This window comes from Geotrypetes seraphini, chromosome 2 (assembly GCF_902459505.1).
Source record: "Geotrypetes seraphini chromosome 2, aGeoSer1.1, whole genome shotgun sequence".
NCBI lineage: Eukaryota > Metazoa > Chordata > Amphibia > Gymnophiona > Dermophiidae > Geotrypetes > Geotrypetes seraphini.
In genome coordinates this window covers 322,653,379-322,679,316 of record NC_047085.1, presented here as the reverse complement: position 1 = coordinate 322,679,316, position 25,938 = coordinate 322,653,379, and the positions used below count along the sequence as shown (strand labels likewise).

The 25,938-nt window shown below is 41.3% G+C and overlaps 1 protein-coding gene across 3 annotated transcripts in view; it reads left to right on the top strand.

Annotated features, from left to right (window-relative positions):
* The window catches only part of RBMS3 (RNA binding motif single stranded interacting protein 3), a 1,318,368-nt gene that overhangs the window by 134,636 nt on the left and 1,157,794 nt on the right, over positions 1-25,938 (top strand). The window contains exon 1 of one of the 3 annotated variants that reach the window (XM_033930138.1): positions 16,603-16,821. The exons of the other annotated variants lie outside the window; for them this stretch is intronic. Within the exon in view, the coding sequence (XP_033786029.1) occupies positions 16,774-16,821 (48 nt within the window). The 5' untranslated portion in view covers positions 16,603-16,773. Of the gene's footprint in view, positions 1-16,602; positions 16,822-25,938 lie in introns of those variants that run through there. 3 annotated transcript variants of the gene reach the window in all.

Genomic DNA, 25,938 nt, shown 5'->3' with positions numbered 1-25,938 from the left:
GTTCCTCCAGGACAGGGTTGGGAACCACTGCTGTAGCTCACACCACTAGGGGCATGGCTAACGCTGGAAGCAATGAGGAGTGTGTGGCGCAGTGGTTGGATCTACAGCCTCAAACCCCGTGCTGCTCCTTGTGACCCTGGGCAAATCACTCAGTCCTCCATAGCCCCAGGTACGTTAGATAGATTGTGAGCCCACCGGGACAGATAGGGAAAAATGCTTGAGTACCTGATTGTAAAAACCGCTTAGATAACTTTGATAGGCGGTATATAAAAATCTAAATAAACTTGAAAGTTGTGTTAGGTGCCAGAAAGTGCCTACATGGGTATGATTTACAGCACAGATAGGCACCAGAAATGTAGGCCTGGAGAAAATCTGGCTTACTTTTTTGGCACCTATCTTGCCCAGAGACACAATTTTACAGCGCCATCACATGACTGACATGCGATTAGTGATCACTTTTTAGGCAGTGGTGCTGTATACAGAATCTGGCCGTGTGTATATCCCTCAATGTAGCCTATGTTTAATTTGCATTTTTTACCAAACTTTTCAAACCACCTTCATATATTGTCTCCTGGGAGCATATGTAATGTTGGTCAGTTAAAGTTTCTTCCAGTTTAGTTATTGAAATCATGGCATATTTAGTGGGCCATAATCAAAAAACACGTCTAAGTCAATTTTGGGCCTAAGTCGATAATTGTCCAAAGTTGGCAATGTCAAAAGTCCATTCCCGAAAAATACGTCCATAATAATTTGTTTTTTCGAAAACTGTCTACACATACGTCCAGACCGCTAAATCATCTTTCTTTATACTCCAAACCCGTCCAAAAATTCATCCAAGTCAAAAACGCCTAGAACAAGACCTTTTGGATGTGGGAGGGGCTGGCAAAGTGATGGAGTGGACACCCAGATATGGCAACACAGTAGTGGGGCACCTTACAGGACACTGCTGTGAACTTCACAAAATGGGTGCCATATAACATCCCATCACAACTCCCTTAGAGGTCATCAAGTTTATTAAGTTTATTAAAAATTTGATTAATCGCTTAATCCATATTCTAAGCGATGTACATGTTATTAAAATTACAATAAAAAGGGGAATAATACATTAAAATAAGACTGAACACATTATTGACAGAAAAAATACAAAACGAAACAAAACATGATACATGAGGAAAAGCATGGGTAAAAGTTACAATATATTTTAAAGATAGAAAAACGAGTAAGGAAAATACATGAGGAAGGGAAAAAGCTGAATATTTCAGTAAAAGATTAGAGGTAAAAGAATTGTTATTAATTCGTGTAGAAAAGATTAAATAGAAAAGGCATCTTTAAAGCGAAAACTCTTCAGCTTACCTTTGAATTTTTCTATGTTTGTTTCTTCCCTTACATAGATAGGGAGAGAATTCCAGATTTGGGGTGCTGAAACAGAAAAGATAACTTGTCGTCGAGTATTTATGAATTTAAGAGAGGGGACCGATAGCAGATGTTGTTCTGTGGATCTTAATGTTCGATTAGTAGTATGTGGAATCAAATATTTGTGAATGAATGCTGGGGTTTTGAAAAGAAGAGTTTTGTATGTAAGCAGGCATATTTTATAAGATACACGATGGGTGACTGGTAGCCAATGTGCTTCCCTAAGAAGAGGTGTCACATGGTCAAATTTCCTTGCTTTTGTAATCAATTTTATAGATGTGTTTTGAATAATCTGAAGGCGTTTAAGTTCCTTTTGAGCAATACCATTATACAGAGAGTTACAATAATCTATTCTAGATAAAACGAAAGAATGGATAAGAATTTTAAGAGACTTTTCACAAAGGAATTGGGAAATAGAACGAATTTGTCTAAGCCTAAAAAAAGATAACTTGACGACACTGCTGATATGATCGTGAAAAGTGAGTTTATTATCAAATATAATCCCTAAGATTTTTATTTTTTTGACTTCTTGTAACGGAATGCCCTTGATAGTGATTGGGGAATTAATACTTAAATTATCTTTCCAGGGAAAGAGCATTATATTTGATTTATTTATGTTCAACGCAAGTCGATTGATATTTAACCAATCTGATATTTTTTCTAGTTTCATGGTTATTGTTGAAATATCATGGTGAGCCCTCCCCCCCAAACACCCCAAAACCTACTAGACCCACCTGTCTACAACCCCAATAGCCCCAGACTATTTAAGCCACCTCTGTGATTCTCTACTAGGCTTTCCTATGCCAGGTGCTGATGCTCTTGAGGTAGCTATGTAAGCTTTTATTACAATTTTTATGGCGGGGGGGGGGGGGGGCAGTGATCACTGGGAGAGTGTTTGATGGTCTGTACTACATCTCTACAGTGGTTATCTGGTCACTTTGGAGATCTTCTGGGCACTTAGACCTGGTTTTCAATCGCCTAAGTTGCTAGGTATAAGTTCTGTCTAGGAAGCCTCGTTAAACTTTTGGTTATACTTGCAGTATGACTAAGTCTAGATCAGCTCATGTCCCACCCAAATCCAGCCCTCACCACTCCTCCAAAAATGCCCCTTATAGCTCTGGGCGTACAGTGGCACTGAAAAGGCCTAAGTCATTTTTAGATACGTCTAAAACCCAGTTCAAATATCGGTACTTGGACGACTTGTCTTACTGATCGTCCAAGTGCCGATTTATGCCAGTTTTTAGACGTATTTCTGTTCAATTATGAGCCCCTTAGGGCTCCTTTTATGAAGGCTTGTTAGGGCCTTAACGCATGGAATAGCGTGCACTAAAATGCCGCACACGCTAGCCGTTACTGCCTCCTCTTGAGCAGGTGGTAGTTTTCGGCTAGCGCGCGCTAATCCGGTGCGTGCGCTAAAAACGTTAGCGCACATTCATAAAAGGAGGCCTTAGTGTCTTTGTATTTTATGTGTTTGTAATAGTAGTTATCCTAACAGAAAATGCGTGATGCATAGTCACAGGTTTCACTGGGGTAATTGTGTGGAAATGGTGTTATCCAACATAAGGTTACATAAGGTTAACCATCTGTAATGCAAACTTCGGACAGAGCAAAATTTTAGGAAATGTTCAGTTTGTTTTTTGTTCATTTGGGCTTTCTTCTCAATACTTTTTAAAATTTGTTTCACGCATTTGCTGTGTTCAAACATTTTAACGCATGCTAATCTACTTTACATGTCCTAATTTGTAGGTTAATGACTGTTTAATAGATTTAGCAAGTCCATTACAAAAGTACTAGCTCTGAAGCATGCCAGACAATATTCCCAATCATTCATGAGAATATTTATACAATGATTTCTTAACTTTTTAAAATATCATATGTAAATTATCAGTTATGCTAGTACAGTAAAACCTTGGTTTACGAGCATAATTCATTCCGAAAACATGCTTGTAATCCAAAACACTTGTATATCAAAGAAATTTCCCCAGAAGAAATAATGGAAACTCAGATGATTTGTTCCACAACCCAAGAACTTTAATACAAAATACTGTGCGTACTCATATTGCAAGACCTCGCTCGTTTAGAACAGTCACTACACTCCCACAGCGTCAGAGAGAGAAGAACCATCGGCTCAGTTGTGATGTGTGTATACTGTATGCACTTGTATTGCAAGACATTGCTTGTATATCAAGTTAAAATTTAATAAAATGTTTTGCTTGTCTTGCAAAACACTTGCAAACCAAATTACTTGCAATCCAAGGTTTACTGTATTGTGTAACCATGTGGAAACAGGACACCACTTCAATCTTTTGCCTAGGAATACAAAGGACTTGGGCAACCTCCGGTACTGTCTAACAACAGGACTATGGATTCAGCAAAGTACACGGAGGGACAAGTGATTGCTATTTGAATTTTTGTCTTTGGGTCAGCAGGCTCAGGCATTCGTGGCATTACATGATAGTTGATTCAACCTATTTATTGGGCACTTGTTTATCACTATAATTTGCACATATTAAGCACACAGGAGTACCCAAATGATGGTGTGTGGCTGGTTGGAGTAGCATTGTCTTCTCTGCTGTTTGCCAGCTCTGCTTTCTTTAAGCATCAGAGCGGCTCCTTTGAGCAGCTCTTAAGAGCTTTCAAACTCACACTGAAGGTGCTCCTTCATTTAAATATTTAAATTGATTTCAGTTTTGAAACGTGGAGGTCAGAGAATCAGATTATCAGTAATGTCCCAGGGCATACCCTACCACTAATATTGTGTCTTTTAAGTACCTGACTAGTTTCTTTTGGGGGCATTTTTGTAATATTGTGTAAAGGAACATACAAGGGGGTGCTGAAAAGTTCTCAGCCCACCCAAGAAGAGAATGACATGGATATGGTTGGTTGGGCTGAGAACTGTTCAGTACCCCCTTGTATGTAATAAAAGTGAGCCAAGTATAGGGCAATCAGGCCACTGTTACATCACTGAGTTTGGCCCTTATTGGTGGAATTAGGCATTATGACATCACAATCTCAGCTCTGGTTACCAGAGACTGAAAGTCTTCATACTACGAGGATGTGCTGAAAAGTTCTCAGCCCAACCAAGATGAGAATGATGTGGATCAATGAATGATCTGAAAGAATGTCAGCTACAGTGACAAAACTACGCTCAGAATTTAGGAAGTTGGTTTGTCTGTTACTGAGAAAGACATGGGGGAAGCAATTGCTTGCCCTGGATCGGTACCATAGAATGTTGCTACTCCTTGGGTTTTGGTCAGGTTCTAGTGACCTGGATTGGCCACCATGAGAACGGGCTACTGGGCTTGATGGACCATTGGTCTGACCCACTAAGGCTATTCTTGTGTTCTTATGTTCATTTCTAATTCTTTGAGTTCTGAATTGTGAAACGGCAATGGCTGAAAGGAAAAAATAAAAAAGTCTGTCACACCATAGCACAGCACCTCTCTGTTATGCACTGCAGCAGGGATTGAACACCACCTAGTTAAAATCCAAATAGTCTTTAATTCTTTTTGTACAATGACCATGATCATTCCACCTCAATCCAGGTAATTACAAATTTTGATTGTTTTTCATTTGGACTGCTAAAAACAATAAAGAAACTTGACTAAAAAGCATTCATGCAGTTAGCTTATAATATTGACCACATCAGAGCTCTTGAATATTGGCCTGTTTGCTTATATCATTTCATTCTTTCACTGGCAAGATACACATCCAAGAGTCTCTCATTGCTGTAACCTGCTTGCTTCTAAAGATTTAAATGGCTAATTTCTACAAGCTTTTGCTTTTTTTATACTAAGAATATTGCTAAATCATTAAAGTTTGTCGATTAGGTTTTAAAAATCCATGGCTCTTTTTTCATTTATTGTTTCCCAGTTTAGCTTTTTAAATAAGAGCAGTGGCGTACCAAGGGGGGGAGGAGGTCTGCCCCAGGTGCAGCCTTAAGGGGGGTGCACAGTTGGACAGGTCCAGCGGCATTCAGCGGCATCGGCGCCCCCCTCCCCCTCTGCGACGGCACTCAGCGGCATCGGTGCCCCCCCTGCCCCGCGACAACACTCAAGTTCGGCCTCCTTCTCCCGGCATCAGCAGAACTTCAGATCGGCAACAGATGCTCAGTCAAAAGCTTCCCCTAACTCAGCTTCCTGTTTCCGCCCAGGCAGTTCAGTAAGGGGAAGCTTTTGACTGAGCACCTGTTGCCGATATGAAGTTCTGCTGATGCCGGGAGAAGGAGGCTGAACTTGAATGCTGTTGCGGGGCAGAGGGGGTGCCGATGCCACTGAGTGCTGTCACAGAGGGGGGGGAGGCGCCGATGCCGCTCAGTGCCGTCACAGGGGGGCCTTGCCAATCTTGTTGCCAAAATCGGAAAGGTGAGGGAGAAAGATGGGCCTGTGGTGGATGGAGAGGTTTAGAGAAGGGGACAGATGATGGAAGTGGGGGAAAGAGAGAGAAGGGGTAGATGATGGAAGTGGAGAGAAGGGGGAGAGAGAAGAGGGCAGATGATGGAAGTGGGGGAAAGAGAGAGAAGGGGCAGATGATGGAAGTGGGGAGAAGGGACAGATGCTGGAAGTGGGGAGAGAGAAGAGGGCAGATGATGGAAGTGAGGGAAAGAGAGAAGGGGCAGATGATGGAAGTGGAGAGAAGGGAGAGAGAGAAGAGGGCATAGGATGGAAGGAAGGGATAAATAAAAGGAGGGCACATGATGGGGAAAAAGGATTGAGTTAGGGAAATACTGGAGGGGGTGAGGGAAAGAGGTGGTGAGCTGTAGGTAGACAGTAAAAAAGGAAATTGATGAGAGGGTAGTAAGAACGTAATCTAGATGGATGCAGAAAATAAATTGAAAAGGAAAATGAGGGAAGAAAGGTATTGCAGAAGAGAGGTGTGGGAGAGGGAAGGAGAGAAGAGAGATGCCAGACCAATGGGGGCGAAAGGAGAGATGGAAGGGGGAGGTATACAGTTTCTGGAAGGGGCATAGAAGGAGAGAAGATGCCATATAGGGGCAGAGAGATGGCAGTCAGTGGATGGAAGGAAGAGAGTAACAAGAAGATGAGGAAAGCAGAAACCAGAGAAGACAAAGGTAGAACAAAAATTTTCTATTTATGTGCTGCTTTAGGAGACATGTGTCACTGTTTCTGTGGTGTTGCATTATATGCAGAGTCCAGCTTCTTACTGGTTCAATTTAACCTTTGTCTATGTATTTCTATTTTATCCCCCTTTTTACAAAACTGTGGAGCGTTTTTTAGCGCCAGCTGTGGTGGTAGCAGCTCTGATGCTCAGAATTCTACGAGCGTCAGAGCTGTTACCACCGTGGCTAAAATCCACACTACAGTTTTGTAAAAGAGTGAGGGGTTAGTTTGTGATGACATATTCCATACTAGGCGAAGGTGTTTTCTGTGTTCTGTGTGTTTGAAAGACATGGTTTTCTGTTAGGATTGACGGTGTAGGATTGATCTGTGCTGGTCTGGCTTGTTTAGTTTTACAATGGGTGTATTGATGTACTGCTCACTGCATATGTAAGATGCTGCCTTTTCCTAGGTACTCATGTGTGACATGTGGCTTGTTACTAAAAATCATGTTTTTCGTACAGATGGGGGGGGGGTGTGCCAAAATATGATGGGCCCCGGGTGTCACATATGCTAGGTATGCTACTGAATAAGAGCTTTGGGTTTACACTTAGTGCTCCTTTTACTAAGGTGCACTAGCATTTTTAGTGCACGCAGGATATAACTGCATGCTACGCAGCTAGAACTAACGCCAGCTCAATGCTGGCATTAGCGTCTAGCGTGCGGGGCAATGTAGCGCGCGCTATTCTGCACGCTAATGCCCTAACGCAGCTTCGTAAAAGGAGCCCTTAGTTTAAGTTTAGGATTGAAGGGCTTTTCCATTTAAACGGTCTTCCAGCCAAGTGCCTGCTTTTCTTATATTAGGATATATAGCCAATGATCTTAAATTAATTTGAAAGTGGTAAGCAACATCGTTTTGATATTTTTTGTCATAATACTATTGTTGTTGTTTTTTACCAAAATAAAATGACTTTAATTGAATGTAAGAACTGAAGTGTCTTGGCTCTAAGGCAAAACCATCTGGAGGTTTAGAGCTTGCTCCATTTATCTCCAACTCTTTTCAGAGAAAAGAAGTTGATTCAACTCCAAAGACACAAGTAAGATTATTTGCCCTCATTCCCACAATGAAAACAAAAAACCATAGATGGATTATAGTGGTCTCTGGTACAATGCAACCCGAAATACCGAGACACTTTTCCAAATAACACCTACAACATTGTCGAGAACCCGTAGAATAAGATTGACAGAACACAAAAGTTGTTTAAACACCCATAAAATGTCAGCGCCGATGATAACACATTGTATAGAACCTCAACACAGTTTTTATAACTTGCACTGTTGGGTGATTGAGAAACTCACTCCTTCTTTGAGACGAGGAGACACTAGAAGATTACTTTGGCAAAAAGAACAGCAACGGATTAATCGCCTTCAAACTTTGGAGCCTTTAGATTTAAATACAACTTTTGAATGGCAGCCGTTGCTATGTCTGCTTTCTGGTTCTAGTTTTTGTTTTTTTATCTGCCACGTAATTGTTAAGATATCTACACTGAGCTAGTGATACTGTTAATGTTTTTTCTCTCTCTGTTTGATTTCAAAGAAATATACAGAACATCTGCATGCTTTTTATTTTATTTTATTTTTTTGTGTTATATTCACAGTATTGGCTGTCTTGATTTTTTAATTTTGTGAGGGCATATATATATATTTTATTTGATGGCAAGTGTCTAGCATATCACACATCACGTTTGTGATGACATCATGACGCCTAGTTGGTTTGCTGCGTGAACGTGCTTGGATATTCGGATGTGGCAGTGAGAGGAAAATTCCCCTGATGTAGCCTAAAACAAGGCGAAACAGAAGTGCTTTCTGTCGGGAAGAAGTTACATGAAAGATCGTTTGAGAAACAATTGACCCTTTGAGACATGCAGTTTCAAGATAAGTTTGCCACGTTTACTTACAACATGGTTGCTCATACCATTTAATATAAATTGAAACTTTTTTGCTCCAGGCTGTTGGGCGGGGCCTAAGGAAGGCAACTGGGCCAATTCCGGTTGGCTCAGGCACCTCAGGACCCACCTGTGGGTGGGTGAAGTTGCAGGGTCAGCAGGGGATGTCGTGGGGTTGGCAGTGGGGGAGTTCAGCAGGCCGATCAGGGGTTTGGGGGGCAATCATGGGGGGTGTCGAGGGCAGGAGGGCTTGGGATCCCTCCTGCCTGTATCTTAGTGGGGGTGGGGGGGGGGGTAGGGGTTTTTGGCAGGGCAGGAGGACTTGGGCTCCCTCCTGCCATGATCGTGTCAAGCGGGTGGGGTTTTGAGGGGCAATTGGGGGGGTCACTGGGGCAGGAGGGTTTGTGCTCCCTCCTGCCCGATCCAATCACGGGGATCGCTGGGGCAGGGGGGCTTGGGCTCCCTCCTGCCCGATTGTGGGGGGGTGGATTGTGGCAGGAAAGATTTGCTATCTCTCCTGCCGCGATAGCGATCCCAAATGCCGCGTTTGGCGGCACTTGGTGGTATCACTATCGTGGCATGGGAGATGAGCCATCTCTCCTGCCGCGATCGTTGCTGGGGGGAGGGGGTGGATTCTGTAATCGGTGTTGTTTTTGACAGACATCTGTTACAGAATCCAGCTTTTAGATGAAGGACTGGCTCCTCCTTCACCTAAAAGGCCTGGTTTGGGACTTAGGATTTTTTTTGGTTTATTATATGTCTTAAGTGTAGACGTAGTGGTGGTCTGGGCATTTAAACAGCTGAACGTAGAGGCAAGCCATTGTAAAAAAAAAAACACCTCCTTTTGGACGTTATTTTTGAGAATGGACATTTTCCCTGCTTCTACTTTCAATGTTTAGAGCCTTAGGCCAAAAGGGGACTTAGACATTTTTTTTTATTATGCCCCTCCACGTGTTTTTATAATGTAAGGTCTGACAATTCAGTTCATGATCTTGCCACCATGTCCTTACATTGGCAGCACTGTACAAACAGCTTGGTAAGGTTTCATAATCTTTGGTATATCAGTGTCTCACAGCTGTGTTCGTGTCAATGTGTGGCGGTGTCTTGCTAAGTGGCATTCATTATTGTTTCGTGTTTTTGTGTGCTGTTGCAAGAATGTCGGAGCTTGAATTAGAACAATGAACAAACATTACATTTTTTTGCTAAACTCAGCAACAGTGGAAGTGAAATCAGCGACATGTTAGTCCTAGTTTATGGGGATAATGCCATGAAGAAATGGCAGTGTACAAATGGATTAAACATTTTTCTGAGGGGAGAGAAAGCATCACTGATAAAGAAAGGTCAGGTCAGCCAGTAACTAGTAGAACTGATGAAAACTTTGCAAAAATGTTTAGAATTGTGCGTCAAAATCATCGGCTGACTGTGAGAAGCATATCAGACCAAGTAAACATCAATAGAGAAACAGGAAAATCATAACTGAAAATCTTGGCATTAGAAAGGTATGTGCAAAAATGGTCCCTCATGACTCTTGCATCATGACAATGCACCAGCCCACACGGCACTGTCTGTGAGGGAGATTTTAGCCGGTACACAAATAACTGTATTGGAACACCCTCTCTACTCACCTGATTTGGGCCCCATTGACTTTTTTTTTTACCCAAAGATAAAGGAAATATTGAAAGGAAGACATTTTGATGACATTCAGGGCATCAAGGGTAATACGACCACAGCTCTGATGGCCATTCCATTAAAAGAGTTCCAAAATTGCTTTGAAGGGTAGACTAGGCGTTGGCGTTGGTGCATAGCTTCCCGAGGGGAGTACTTCGAAGATGACTAGTGATATTCAGCAGTGAGATATGTAGCACTTTTTCTAGGATGAGTTCATGAACTTAACTGTCAGACCTCTCGTATAGTAAGGGTGAAACAGCATAAATCGCAAGAAGCTGTAGACATTTACAACAGCTTGGGAGCTAAAGTAACTGTGTGTATTTACAGTCTGTGCAATTATGCACATTTTATTTTTTAAAAACCCACACATGACTCTGACTGCACACCATTGAAAACTATGCCTAAATGTGTCATATAAAAGTTCACTTTTTTCAAATTGCACTTATATTATTAGAAGGATTCGTAATGAGAATAATTAATCAGTTATATATACGCATGGATCAAGTATCTTTCTTGTTCTACCTTCTATTCTCATTCAAAAATCTTTGGGTAATGTTGCTCTGCTTTTTAAAGACCCTCAGAAACACCACCTGAGACTCATTTCATTCATTGTCTTAGGTTTTAAGTGCTGTCTCCTCATCGGGGCTATTATAAAGCTTAGCTCTCCTACTTATGTGAAATAAATAGATAAATAGTTCTCATTTATGGTTTTCTTAAAGTGACTAATAACTTATCTTATTGTGATCATCCATTGAAGGGTATCTTAGCCAACATGTTTCACCCAACGGTTTTGTCAAGGCTGTAACTCCCTGCAACATACAATAATAACCATTTTAGATCCATTTAACATTTTCTTTTTAAATTTTAAAACCCCCATAACTATCCTCTACTAACTATCCTCCATTACCTCTAGGTCCCTTCCCTCTATGATAACAGAGTCATAGATATTCTTTACCTTTAATCAGCTATCCGCTGCCCATATCGACCACGATTGATGTATAACATGGCCGCCGCCATTTCAGATCCTATTTATATATCTACCCTCCGTGCATCACGACCACTGATGTCATCACGTCCATGGGCAGTCTTCCCTTCCGATGAGCATGGAGGGTGGATATATAAATAGGATCTGAAATGGCGGCGGCCATGTTATACATCAATCGTGGTCGATATGGGCAGCGGATAGCTGATTAAAGGTAAAGAATATCTATGACGCTCCTACACCGTTAACATAAACGGTACCTCATCCCCTCCCTGGAAGCCGATATGTGGAGTCCCGCAAGGCTCACCCCTCTCTCCTATCCTTTTTCGATATTTACATGTCCTCTTTGAAACTCCTTCATCTATCCCCCCTGGAAACTCTCTACACCTATACTGACGATATCCTCATCCTCCTTGAGACCAACTCGAACCTCACTAACCTCGCTGAGAACATATCCGCATGTATAATGAACCTTCAATCCTGGGCACATTCTGTACAAATGAAATTGAACGAGTCCAAAACAAAACTACTTTGGCTCGGCCCAATATTAGGTCATTTACCCACCTCCATCCCATTACTGTCCGGCTCCACTCTTCAGCTTGAGTTTTCAAGCAAAGTCCTTGGCATCATCATAGACTCCTCTCTCTCTTTCAATGACCACCTCAACTTCTTGGTAAAAAATGTTTCTTTAGTCTTCATATGCTGAGGAAAGTGAGATCGTACTTTCATCATTCTCACTTCGTCGTCCTTGTTCAATCCACCATCCTCTCTAGACTGGATTATTGCAACTCCATCTATTTACCAAAAAAAAAACTCCATAGACTTCAGCTAATCCAGAATGCCGCGGCCAAGCTTATTTTCACTAAAGGCAAGTTCGACCATGTCTCCCCACTCCTGTCCAAACTTCATTGGCTCCCAGTTCACTCCAGAGTCTTCTTCAGAGTCTTCTTTAAATGTGCTTGTTTAGCTTTCAAGATCCTACATGGCATCCTCCCTCCCGTTATCCCTCTCTTCTGGAACTCCACTAACCCTAATTCCACTAGATCCTCCCAAAAACTGAAACTATCATTCCCCTCTGCAAAAGGTATATCCCGCGTAGGAAAACTAGGAACATCCCTCCCCTTTAGAACCACAGAACTCTGGAACAACCTCACATCCCCGCTCAGAATTTCAAACTCCCTCCAATCCTTCCGCAAACACCTGAAAACTTGGCTCTGTTCAAAAATCTAACACCTCCCGCTCTTTGGTACCCTGTCCCTCTTTATCTTCCTAGCTCCTTTCCTATAACCCTTCATTGTAGTATATATATATATATATATAAATTCACAACACCTTTTACATAGAATAATGCCATGGGGTAATTTCATTTAAAGCCCCTTCACAGTCAGGAAGGCTGGCTTTATGTATGAGCAAAGTTCATAAAATTGTTTCCTTACTGTACATCTAGAGCAGTATATAGGCCTGTACCACTCCCTGTGTTAGGGAATTACTTAGGATTTGGCACACCAGAGGTCACTTGCAATTATGAGGGATCCAAGGGTGTTAGCAAACTACCAATAGAGGAAGAGAGTTTTCTATAGGCATGAAATGGGAAATGGTAAAAGTCTACAGTCAGCTTGTCAGTGTTAAACTGGATGATATGAATGTAATTATCTAGATTCCTATGGCACCTTTCATCCAAACTAAGTGCCCCAGTTATTCATTTGCAAACTTAGATCTATAGTGAGATAAGACTATAGACTTTCTTTTTCATTGCTAATGGGGCTAAGATTTGAATTGCCATTGCACTCGTTTTAATGTAAAGTAACTCGGCTCCTCTTCAAGCACTATAAAATATGCTTTTACAACCTAAATAACTTATCCCTACATGCACAGTAAACAGCTTTGAATGTTTGCTAAAATGGCTCATAATGAGTAATGTACTAAATACTGTGGTATGCCCAATAAAACCCTGCCCTTACAGTGAGCACACAAAAAGAGTATTGACACAGTTCTGAAAAGTGTACCTTGCAAGATACTCTTAGCTATCCTAAGCTAACTGATCTAATGTGAAAAAGGATACTTGGCAAATTCTACACTGAAAAAAGATGTCATCTTCACTAACACAATGCTCAAGGGCAACCTATACCCTGAATATTCCCTTATCATTCCCTATATAGTATGTAGCGCAGGAGATAGTATGTAGTAGGGAGTGTGTAGCATAGTGATTTGAGGTTGTGGGTTCAAATCCCAAGCTTCTCCTTGTAACCCTGGGCAAGTCACTTAATCCCCCATTGCCCGGGGTACATTAGATAGAGTGTGAGCCCACCAGAACAAATAGGGAAAAGTGCTTCAGTATCTAAATGTAAACCATGTAGACCAGTGGTCTGAAACTCAAACCCTTTGCAAGGCCACATTTTGGATTTGTAGGTACTTAGAGGGCCTCAGAAAAAAATAGTTAATGTCTTATTGAAGAAATAATTTTGCATGAGGTAAAACTCTTTACAGTTTATAAATCTTTCCTTTTGGCTAAGTCTTAATAATAATATTGTCATTTATAGCTAAAGAGACATATGATCAAGAAACTGTTTTATTTTACTTTTGTGATTATGATAAACATAACCGAGGGCCTCAAAATAGTAACTGGCGCATGTGGCCCCCAGGCTGCGAGTTTGAGACCACTGATGTAGACTATAAGTAGTATATAAATACTAAAAATAAATAGATTACGAAGTCACCCCAACCCCCGATGATCTTTCCTAGTACTTGCGCACCAGCCCTTTCCATCAATACCAAAAGTACATGGGATGAGGCAAGAGAAAACTCCTCCCTAGCTCATTGGCACCAGCTTCCAAAATTTCCAAAATTGTGCCTGTTGTTATTTCATGATCTTCTCAACCACACACATTGTGGAAGCAGAAATTTAAGTACCTATTTGACATTTGTATACCCATCTACTTAAGGTATGTTTTTTTTGAGGTACAACATATTTAAAAAATACTCATAATCCTCTAATTTAAACAAGTGTTCTATACAATAAAACAGAAATACTGTAGTGTACAGCATAACCTGTAAAAAAAATCTATTGCTCTGTTACCCTCCACATATAAGAAAAAAATACCAGTTAGGTAACTTGAATTTAAACAAATGAAATTCAAAAATAGTCAACAAACAAAAGATAATTTTCACCCCCTCCCCCCCTTTATGAAGCTTCGTTGGCATTTGAGGAAGGCAGAATTATAAATAAAGAAATAGGGAAGAGAGAATGGAGGTTCTATGGCTATACTGGTTTAGCACTTGAGAAGAGTGTGAGATTTAATGACATTAGGTATTTTGAGTTAGTTGTCTACGGTGTGTATGCTTTCAAAGAAAAGAGTTTTTAATTTTTTTTCAGAATCTGTTGTAAAATGCTTCCATCCTGATGTCAGTCAGGAGGTTGTTCCAGGTCTTCGTGCCAAGATATGTAAAGAGAAAATTGAATATGCTTTTGTATTTAACCCCTTTGGGAGATGGTAGGAGCAGCTAAAGCAATTTCAGCTTTCTGGTTGATATAAACCAGGAATTGAGTGGTTCTATGGTTTTTGCGTAAAGGATTTGGAACATTATGCATAGTAGCTTGAAGGTGATATGAGTTTGTTCTTATATATATATATATATATATATATATATATATATATATATATATATATTTAAATCATTTTTATTAAGGAGTCAACAAGAGAAACATGCGAAGTACATAGATAAATAGGCAGTAATGGAAAATAATACATGTCCAAAAAGAAAAGTACTTAACATAGCAATAAGCCACGGGGATATCCGGAAGCAAGAACAGTTCGTTTCCCTCATCAGCTCCATAAATTTTTAATACTGCTGACCCACCCCAAGAGTCCCCTGCTCGAGGGACAACACACACACCGCACTACGCAAATCAGGCACACCCCCAAACATATACCACACACACACCCCATTCAGTCGCTCCCCCCTTCCCTACCCCCAATTCTGGAGACCAGAGGTAACCGTAGGAACACCTTCCGCAGGGCCAAGGTAAGACAGAGTCAAATTTTTTTATTTTTTTTAAATTCTTTATTTTCATTTTATAGTATTGACATAGTTATTAGTCAAAACAAAGAAATAGTACAATAGTAGTACAAACTTTTAAGGTGAGACAATAATCAAATAATAGAAATTACATTAGAAAAAAACCCCAAAAGAATTCTGGTTCTCCCTTGCTACCATCTTTTATTTTCTTTATATTGTTTAATAGAGGATTCAACTATTGTATTGCTCTCTCCCCCTTTAATTGAGGTCTAATGTAACAAACCAGTAAATTTTATATTTTGGTTTAATGCTTTACTTTTATGATGAGAGTCAAATTTTTTTAGAATGAATATCAGTCTGACTGCTGTGTTTTGAATCACTTGTAGTTAGGAGAGTAGAGTTTAGACCCTCATAGAGGGAGTTGGAATAATCCAGCTAGAACAGTATAAGCATTTGCGTCAATAAGGCAAAATGGCACTCTTGAAAAAAGAGTCTGATAAGTCTTAGTTTTCTCATATTATAGAAGGTTTTTATTCCTTAGCTTTGATATTTGAGATTCGTATGATAGGATGGAGTCGAGTATGAACCGTGGACGTCCTGTTGATATCCTTGGACGTATTGTGGATCCTGAGGTTAGAGTTACAGAGGAAGGAATGTGTATGCAGCATTATGAAACCATAGAACTTTGATTTGGTCCACATTTAGTTTAAGTTTATTAGATGCAGCTCAGGTCTGTATTTGTCTATTCCATTTGATATTATCAGCGTTGTGTCGTCAGATTTCTGATTAATTGGGATAAGTAGAAGAATGTCTGCATATGAAAATATGCATTCATTGTTATCGAATTTGATATATCCTTGTGAGCTCATAAAAAGGTTATAGAGAATTGGTAATAACGGTGATCCTTGTGGTATGCCACAGAATGCTTGCCAGTTTTTTGTAAACACTTCATCTTTGTACACAAGATATTGTAGGAATCATCCTAAAAAATAGGCAATACCTATTTTGTTGAGTTTGGCTAGTAATAGTTGGTAGTTGACTGAGTCAAAGGCTGCTGTTATATCAAATTGAAGGAGGATCGCCTGGCAACCAGCTTGATTTTGGTGGTTAACACCAATAACAGGACCTCTGAGCTGTGATTTGAGCAGAATCCAAATTGAGTGGGATGGAGGCAAGAGTGTTATTCAATTTAGTTGAACATGCAACTTGGGCAAGCGTCCAAATTTGCACTCGCAACTCAAAGTGTCATATATAGATTAGGGGGATTATGGACATTGTCACAAGCCCGTCTCCCGTGCCAGCCTTGTGCCAGTTAGGAACCTCAGAAACCACCCTGTTAAGCTGGTTAGAGCTGATCAATATGTCCCTGCAGACTAGGATCAGGAATATGAAGATCAGGCTGAGCCCCGACAGAACTCTAGTCACAGCCTGGGAAAATCGGGTTTTGCCCCTTTAAGGGCGTCCATGTTGAAATTGCTGGACAGACAGGCTGAGAGGCAGCCAGAGGAGAACAGAGCCCATCCCCCACGCAGGGTTGGGCATGGCTCCACAGCTCTGCAGCTGGCTGTCACAGAGAAGGAGGCAGCCTAGGGAAGCTCCTATGTTGGAGGATCTCAACCATCGGAGGATGGAGAAATGCAGACCCCCAGAGACATAGGAGGATATCCAGGAGAACAAGGAACCTGAAACCATGGAATGGAATGCCCTGTCTGAGCTTCCATTGACAGAGGCAATGGAAGTAAGTTAAATTGGCTGTTTGTTTGTTTTGCCAAAGTTTTTTTCTGCCTGAGTTGTGTTGCTTTGCTGTTGGGGTAACTACTTGCCTCCAGGGAAGTTTTGTGGCTGGATGTGCCACTATTTGGTGGTGAATTGACTGAGACTGTTGAAAAGAAAAACTGCTAGTGAATTGTGTGTGTGTGTGTGTGGGGGGGGGGGGGTTGTTACAAGATGGCTGCCGCTGCAAACAGGGGCTCTGTTGCAGATAGGCAGAGCTGAGTCTGAGGTTACCTGGACAGTTGGTTTTGTCCTTACTGGAGCTAAAGAAGACCTTAAGGTTGGGGGCAGGATTTGCCCGTTATCTTTGTGGAGGGTTTCTTTTGCGCTTTGTATTGGCAAAGTGCTGATCTGGTGAATCCACCAACCTTGTGCTCCTTAGCACATTGGAAGGAGCGAAGATCCTCAGTGTTGGAGATGACATGCTTTTTTGTTGTTGTGCTAAAGGACTGAATATTGCTGAGCTGTTGTTGCAGCTGACAAAGTAACAGGACTTTCCTGGGACATAAACTGGACACTGGGGAGTTTATCGGACCCAGGCAGGTGAGTGAAGATTTGTTTTCTTTTTGTTACATTGCTGTTGATATTTCTGGACCCTTTTTGTTTTGCATTGTCTGCCAAACTTGAATGATAAATAGCTTCTGTTTGATAACTTTGGAAGCTTACCTGTGGAGTACCATTCTGACAATTACACCCTTGGTAAGCTCACCACAACAGGGACTTCCTCCCTTTTGGGGAAGTGTGCCGGGGCTATATTGTGGTCATGTGCCAGTCCCCGCTATGCCCTAAGGGATGGCCATGCTACAACATCCATGTGTAAATTGATTCCTTTCTAAAATCGCCATTTACATGTGGATGCTGGACTTTCCACATGAAAAATTGCAACTAGGGCTTCTAAAATAGTCTTCTGTCTGTAGCCATATGCCTGAGACTCAGGTTACTCTTCATTTGTCAGGACATAGTAACACGCACAAAATTGCACAGTCAACTCAAGGCAGACTGCTGGACTCCGTTATGTGTGTAAGATTGCCATGAAGTTTTTAATGATCCGGTGTTCTGTGTACTTGCTAAAATGCTTATACTGCACCTGAAATTTTGTCTTTTCCTTTGTAAGTGAAGCTTAGGTTTATTACAGAAATTTTTTGTTTTCTAGTATTGCTGAAATGAGACGTAAAATTGCTCTCTGAGCTTTAATTAAGGCTACAGCTACAAATCAAGAGGAGATTATCACGTTGGAGAAAAAAACCCTTAGAAACTGAAAGTCATGTTTTAGCAAGATAGATTATGAAATATCTATTATTATAATAATTGGCATACCAATTTGGTTCAATTCCAACTTGTTCACACTGTAAATATTATTGTTCCACAGCGTTTTCTGGTGAAAACTGACAGAAGCTATCTTTTTCATGCCATATGCTGCATTTATTTGCCACGGTACTATTTCATTTCAAATCGGAGTGGTTAGCTAAAGCAGAAGCGAGCAATCAATTGTGATCCTATCTAGATGTTTTTTATTATTATTATTTTAAATGCTCCTGAGAGAAAATAGTCTGCGATATGCATTGTGTTGTTCAATAGATTTGACCTGATCGAATTTCCCTTGGTTTCTGTGTTAAGGATGAAAAGATACCAAAGCTTCAGCCAAGTGAGCATCCTTCCTGCTGATCTCAGATGGGGTGTCGTTAGGGTTGGAGGGAGTGGGCATCCCTCCTGATGATCTTATTGGGAGTCATTAGGGAAGGAAGGAGAGGTCGTCCCTCCTGCTGGTCTTGGGGGGGAGGAGTGTCGGGGGTCCTCTGCCTACTGCAGCAGGCTGGGCTGATCGTGGTAGGGGAACTTCTCCCAATCAGCTGAGCTGGCAGGACTAAGTCACAAAAAAAACACCTGGCAGGTCTGTCACAAAAACCCACCTAAAGTCACCAGATAAGCACTGCAAACACATAATACAGACCCCCACACACTAAACTAAACTAAACATTAAGTTTATATACCGCATCCTCTCCATAATTATAGAGCTCGGCACGGTTTACAAAAGCTTAATATAAGGAAAGAACAGCATAACGGGGTTGGAGGGAGTATAGGAGGGAAGTATAGGAGTATAGGAGGGAAGAGAGCCTTACATTTTTGTGAATAGCTTAGTTTTTAGATGCTTTTGGAATAGTTGGAAGGAGCCCAGATTCCATAGAGGGGCAGAAGGGTTATTCCAAAGCCCTTTGATTCTGAAGAAGAGAGATTTCCCTAATCTTCCTGCATAGAGGATACCTTTTAGCGAGGGGAAGGATAGTTTAAATTTTTGGATGGACACTACCCCAGTGATCACCGACCTCCCCTCCACCCTCAACCCCATAAAAATTGTAATCACACCTTTAAAATTCAGCTCTATCTTTATGGAGATGATGAGGTATACAAACTTAAGGTTTAGTTTAGTTTAGACCAGTGGTCTCAAACTCAAACCCTTTGCGGGGCCACATTTTGGATTTGTAGGTACTTGGAGGGCCGCAGAAAAAATAGTTAATGTCTTATTAAAGAAATGACAATTTTGCATGAGGTAAAATTCTTTATAGTTTATAAAACTTTCCTTTAACAGTTAAAAGGAAAGATATATAAACTATAAATAGTTTTACCTCATGCAAAATTGTCATTTCTTTAATAAGACATTAACTATTTTTTCTGCGGCCCTCCAAGTACTCTATTTTTTTCTGCAGCACTCACGTTTAAAGTTCAATATCTTTTCTTTCTCAAAACTGGCACATTTCAATCACTAAATTGAAAATAAAATCATTTTCCTACCTTTGTTTGGTAATTTCATCAGTCTCTGGTTGCACTTTATTCTTCTGACTGTGCATCCAATACTTCTTCCCTTCTTTCAGCCTCCTGTATGCTTCCTCTCCTCCAGACCTCATTCCCTCCCCCAACTTTTTCTTTCTTTCTCTGTCTGTCTTTCTCTGATTCCGTGCCCCATTTTTTGCTTTGTTTCTGGTTCCCTGTCCCCCCTCCTTTTTTCTTCCTTCCTCCGTGCCCCATTTTTTGCTTTTTTTTTTGGCTCCCTGTCCCCACCCCACCTTCTTTCTTTCTTTCTTCCTTCCTTCCTGCCCTCCCCCATGCCACCGCCGCCACGGAATAGGCTGTTGCCGCTGCCGCTATCAGGAACAGGCAGAGATCTCCCTGCTTCTCTTCTGCACCGGGTCGACCAACTCTCACCGCCCGACGCCAATTCTAACGTTGGAAAGGACGTTCCGGGCAGCCAGGCAGCGATTGGCTAGCCAGAACGTCCTCTCGACGTCAGAATTGACGTTGGACCGCGAGAGTTGGTCGGCCCCGCAGGGAAGAGAAGCAGGGAGATCAAAGAACACGGTACCAGCCTGATCCCCGATGGCAGCAGTGAGAAGGGAAGGGAAGCAGGTTCGGCACCACTACTCTAGACGAGCCGCGAGCCGCACTCTAGGGAGAACAGTGGACCGCCTCCCCTTGGTACGCCACTGGAGCAGCAGCATGTCTGGCCGGCTCGTTCGTTCAAAGCCGCGGGTGGCGGCTCCTTGCGAGATCTGTGCCTGCGTCTGAAGCCTCTCTGATGTTGTGACATCAGAGAGGCTTCCAATGCAGGAGTGGATAGCGCAAGGAGCCGCCAACCCGCAGCTCTGAACGAACGAGCCGGCTGCTGCTCCAAAAGGAAGAGAATGATGCCTCCAGACCGCGGACCGCAAATAAAACCTGGAGAGCCACATGCAGCCCGCGTGTTTGAGACCACTGGTTTAGACCATCATCACCTGGCAGCCTGGCATAGGAAAGCCTAGTCGTCCTGCACAGAAGCGGCTTAAGCCATCTCGGGGGTGGGTTAGAGACCCATGGAGAAGAGGTCCTATGCCCATAAGTCCCTGTAATCACTGCATTGACACTGAAACATGTGCACTCCCCTATACACCCCCAAACTCTTTTGTACTGGCATATAAGTGGCTCCTGCAGCCATAAGGGCTATTAGGGTGGTAGATAAGTAGGTCTAGGGGATTCTGGAGGTGGTTTGCGGGACTCACCGTGACCTATAAGGGAGCTGTAGTGAGATGATGACATGGCACCCTTTTTGTGAAATTCACAGCAGTGCCCTGTAAGGTACCCCACTATTTAGGTGCCATGTCTGGGTGTTCAGTCCATCACTTTTTAGACCCCTCCCACGTCCAACAGGGCTTATTTTAGGCGTTTTTGACTTGGACGAAAAGTTGGACGAAAATGTGATATAAAGATGGACAATATAGTGACTTGGACGATCAAATCGGCAGGACTTATAAGATTTGCGATCAAAAAAAAATTTGGACGTATTTTTCGAAAATGTGTCCTAGGCTGTTATTTTTTACTTTGGACGACTTGTGACTTAGATGAAAACGGACTTAGACGTTCCTTTCGATTATGCCCCTCTAAGTGGTTTACATTCAGGTACTTTATCATATTTCCCTATCTGTCTCGGCTGGCTCAAACTCTATCTAGTATACCTGGGGCAAGGAGGGGATTAAGTGACATGCACAGTGAGGGATTTGAACCCACAGCCTCAGGGTGTTGAGGCTGTAGCTCTAACCCCTGCATCACACACTCCCCAATGTTTTACATAATTTTGAAAAAGAGGATGGAAAGAGGATGGGATTTGATATACTACCTCTCTGTGATTACAATCAAAGCAGTTTGCATATTATATTTGTGTACTTATTTTGTACCTGGGGCAACAGAGGGTTAAGTGACTTGCCCTGAGTCAGGGTTGTCCAGAAAAACCTAAAGTTGGAAAAACTGTGCAAATTGAAGTTTTTCCCATGAATTTGATTGTGCTTGATCAGAAAATAATTTTTTTTAATTTTGAAAGTTTAGGGACTCTCAAAGCTGGTGATCACATAAAGCTCTATTCTTAAAATCTACTATTACTTTTGCTTAATGAAGCCCATTTCTTGGTATTATAGTTATAACTTTTTTATATTTTCACACTCAGCAATGATACATTGATAAAAAGATATTTTATACAAAAACATCTAGAAGTATTTTATTAAATGAACATTCAATATCTGCACTTTATTGTGGAAAAAAGCACAGATTTAACATACTTCACTAATAACTGTCCAGGTGATTTATCACTTTTTAACTTGTCGATTTGGGAGCCACACAGGTTTAATTGAATGACAGATAACATTGGGTGAAGCAATCAGCCAGAAGAGTGGGAAGAAAATGAGGGCTGAGGTAGGAAGTGATGGGATTGGAGGAGGGATAGGGTAGGGAGGAGATTAGAGGTAAAGGGAATAATGGATTGGTAGGATGTAAGAAATAAGGTGGAGTTAGGGAGACTAGGAAGGGACTGGGTAGGAGGGTTTAAGGCTGAAGAGAATTTGGCATGCGGAAATTAGGAGTTTTTGTGAGAGCAGGGGAAGAGGGAAGTTGGGGAGAGCAAGGAGCGGAGTTTCCCTCCCCCCTCCCTGTTGCTACAGATCTAGGATGGGGTAGGTGGGGGGGAGGGCTGCAGGGGGTCGGTTGCGGCTTATTAGGTTTGGTGGGGCATGGGTAAGAACATTTATATTGGAAGGGGTGAAGTGGAGACTTGATATGTGAGACATTTAAATATGGATTTGTGGGGCGGCCCCACCATGAATTAAAGTGGCTTGACGACACCGTAAGTCACCAAATGTTATAAAAGGAATGGGGATAATGGGGGATACTGGAGCTAGTTTCGTTACCGAATGGGTCCAGTGAGTATCCCAAGTTTTGCAAATTTGTATTTTGATGAATAATTAAAATTGCTCTCAATTATTAAAATTGGTTATGAATTTAATATGGTTAAAATAAAGCTGCAGCCAATATTTATGCCAATAATCATAAAGTATTGTGTAGTTAATTGTTATGAATTGGGATTAAGGTTATGGCTGATATATGAGTCCCAATGTTAGGCTTAGTACATCTTCCAGATTCACCAAGATTTCTATCAGTTCCTCCACATTATTTCCCTCTTAATTTAGATGCAAGGAGGGTGCCTACCAGCACCTATTTTAAGGCGCCATTTATAGAATATGGGCCTAAGTGTATTAACGTGCAATAACTGCTAAAGAGACCCATAGAATATAATGGATATCTTTAGCGGTTAACATTTTCATGAATCCTCCCATAAGACTTTGATTCCTGAGGATTATTGGCAGTGGTGGGATATCTGTATATGGCAGCAGCATTAATAAGACCACATAGGTTTGGTGGTCACGCTGTAATAGAATTTGAGTGTTCCTGTTCTCATGAGAATGAGCTGAAACATATCTTGTAGATGATCCATGGGTTTGAACAATAGTACCCGAGTACAACTTTATTTTCTGATCTCCTGAAGAAGCCTAGGGTGAAACGGGTCTCGTCAAGATCAGAATTTCAACGATTAAGCTAAGTTCTTGCTTCTATTTATTTCTTTGGTTTGATTTTGTAAAGTATCTTTATAGTAAATAACATAACAAAAACAGATACAGTATTTATGGTGGTTGGGGGGAGGGGTTAGACTGATGATTTAAAAAATAACCCATTCAATATACTGTTTTGAATTCAGTTGAGGGGAGTCTCGGGTCTTTATCCCCCCTTTTTGTATGATTCACAGCCAGCTCATGGTGTATGTAATATTTTTTTTTTTTACATTAATATGGAAGATTGAAATATTTTGAAGAATAATTGTTTATTTCCTCTACTTTTTGGTATTTATTAAAACAAACAAACAAACAAACAAAAAAGCCATACACTGGCCTTTATAAAGCGGCCAGTGAGGTATATTCTCCGACACTAAAAAACATTTTAACGTCTGACTAGGAAGGTGAGGTGGAAGCTGGGTGGGAGTAGAGAGAATGGGAAATCATGCTGGCACATGGGGGGCCCCCTAAAGCCATGAGACTGAGGGCAACTGCCCTGGTTGCCCCTCCTAATGCCAGCCCTGCTGGTGCGAGGCTGCAGGCTCAATTTGCATAGGTGCCATTTCATTCGAAATCTGTTTAGGGGAGTGGCTGCTCCTTTTGCACACCACCTAACTATGCCTCTGAATATGGTCACTGGTGAAGAGCTGTGGCAGCAGCAACTAGACCAAAGTAAATGAGAAGGTTTTTTTTTCTTTCCAGATGAAAAAGGAGTTGATCAGGTTCAGACTAAATTGATAGTTTGTATGGATAGGATCATGGAGTGGATGGATAACAACATGGTGTTAAAAAAAGAAGTAATGTTTGTAGGTAATGGTGAGCAGTTACTGCAACTGAAAGAGATCAAATTACAGGACATAAAACTATGAACTTCTTCATGCATGAGACTACTGGATGTGTACTTAGATAGCCACTCATCAATGGAAAATCATATTCTGAACATCGTGAAGAGGAGAATACTCTGTAGAGTAAAACTGATGATATTAATGTTAGATTTCCAAATAGTAATCCAAAGTTTCGTTATTACCAAATTGGACTTTTGCAATGCTCTATTTCTGGGTGTAACAAAATCAAGGATACGTGCTTTACAAGTTGTACAAAATACAGCAGCAAGGATAATCACAAGGGTGTCTCGTTATGAACACATATCTCCAGTACTGAAACAACTACATTGGTTGCCCATTGAATACCGTATTGAGTACAAAATCTTGATTGTAATACATCACATATTCTACGGGGAGGCACCACGGTATCTGATTCAGGCCTTGAGAAAATATATGCCAAACCGTGAATTGCATTCACAAATTGTACTATTGTCCTTTGAATATGTTCATGATGTGCATTATAAAAAGACCTGAATATCAGCAATCTTGGCAGCTGGCCTAAGACTATGGAATGCAATGAATGGGTCATTAAGATTATGCTCTGACTTTGGATCATTTAAAAAACTGTTAAACTCACCTATTTGTCAAAACTTTTTATAAGTAAGGAGATGTTGGTAGTTCTCTCACAAAGAACAATTTAAAATGAATATTTGATGTATTATTTTAAAATTATTCTTACATTTTATTTTACATTGTATTTTATGTCCGTCATTCATTTTACGTATGTGAATTTGTAATCCGTCTAGATCAGGGGTGTCCAACCTACGGCCCCGTGAAGTATTTTATGTGGCCCTGGTCGAGGGCGATGCAGTGTTTTCCTCTGCTGCCCCCGGGTGTTTACCGTCTTGCCAGCTTCCTCCTCTGTCTTGCTCCAGTGTTTGTGCGGCTCCAGAAACATTTTTTTCAGCCAATGCAGCCCAGGGAAGCCAAAAGGTTGGACACCCTTGGTCTAGATCAGAGGTCTCAAAGTCCCTCCTTGAGGGCCGCAATCCAGGCGGGTTTTCAGGATCTCCCCAATGAATATGCATGAGATCTATGTGCATGCACTGCTTTCAATGCATTTTCATTGGGGAAATCCTGAAAACCTGACTGGATTGCATCCCTCAAGGAGGGATGCTGAGATCTCTGGTCTAGATGATAGGTGGAATAGAAATTTTTAAAATAAATAAATCCTAATTCTGGTTCTTATTGAGCAGGAAGTCCAAAAGAACAGGATTAAATTATTAGGCTGCACGCACACAAAATAATGCCAACATTATAACAAAATGTGTATTATGCCCTACAAATAGCTCTGATTGGTTGCCAGTTTAGCTGACATTCCCTTCCCCTATCCCCCCCCCAAAAAAAAATTTTGAAATACAATTATGGCCTCTGAATTTTTCTTCCATGCAACATGGTATGCTGATAAGGTATTAAACAGGAAAGCCTACCCGACCTGCTCTATATCTGTTTAGTTGTAGAGCAAGAGCATCTCATTAGGAAGAATCTTAGCCTAGATTCATCATGTGATGTCACGGTTGCTAAGGCAACACTGTGCTTGATGAGTAGCAGGGCCAACAGTGGTGGGAAATCACATCAGCTGCTACCCCAGCACAGGGTCTAGCGTCACCACTGTATATTTTTTACACAACCTTCATGATTGCTCGAACAGAGTACATTTCATGCACATTTGCTCAGGTCAGCCTTTAAGTTCGAGTGATGCTAGGCATGGCACACCTTCATGACTTTTAAAGTGATTAATGAAGAACTGCTCTTAAAAAAAAGTATTTTGGGTGGTGCACAGGGACATAGAAT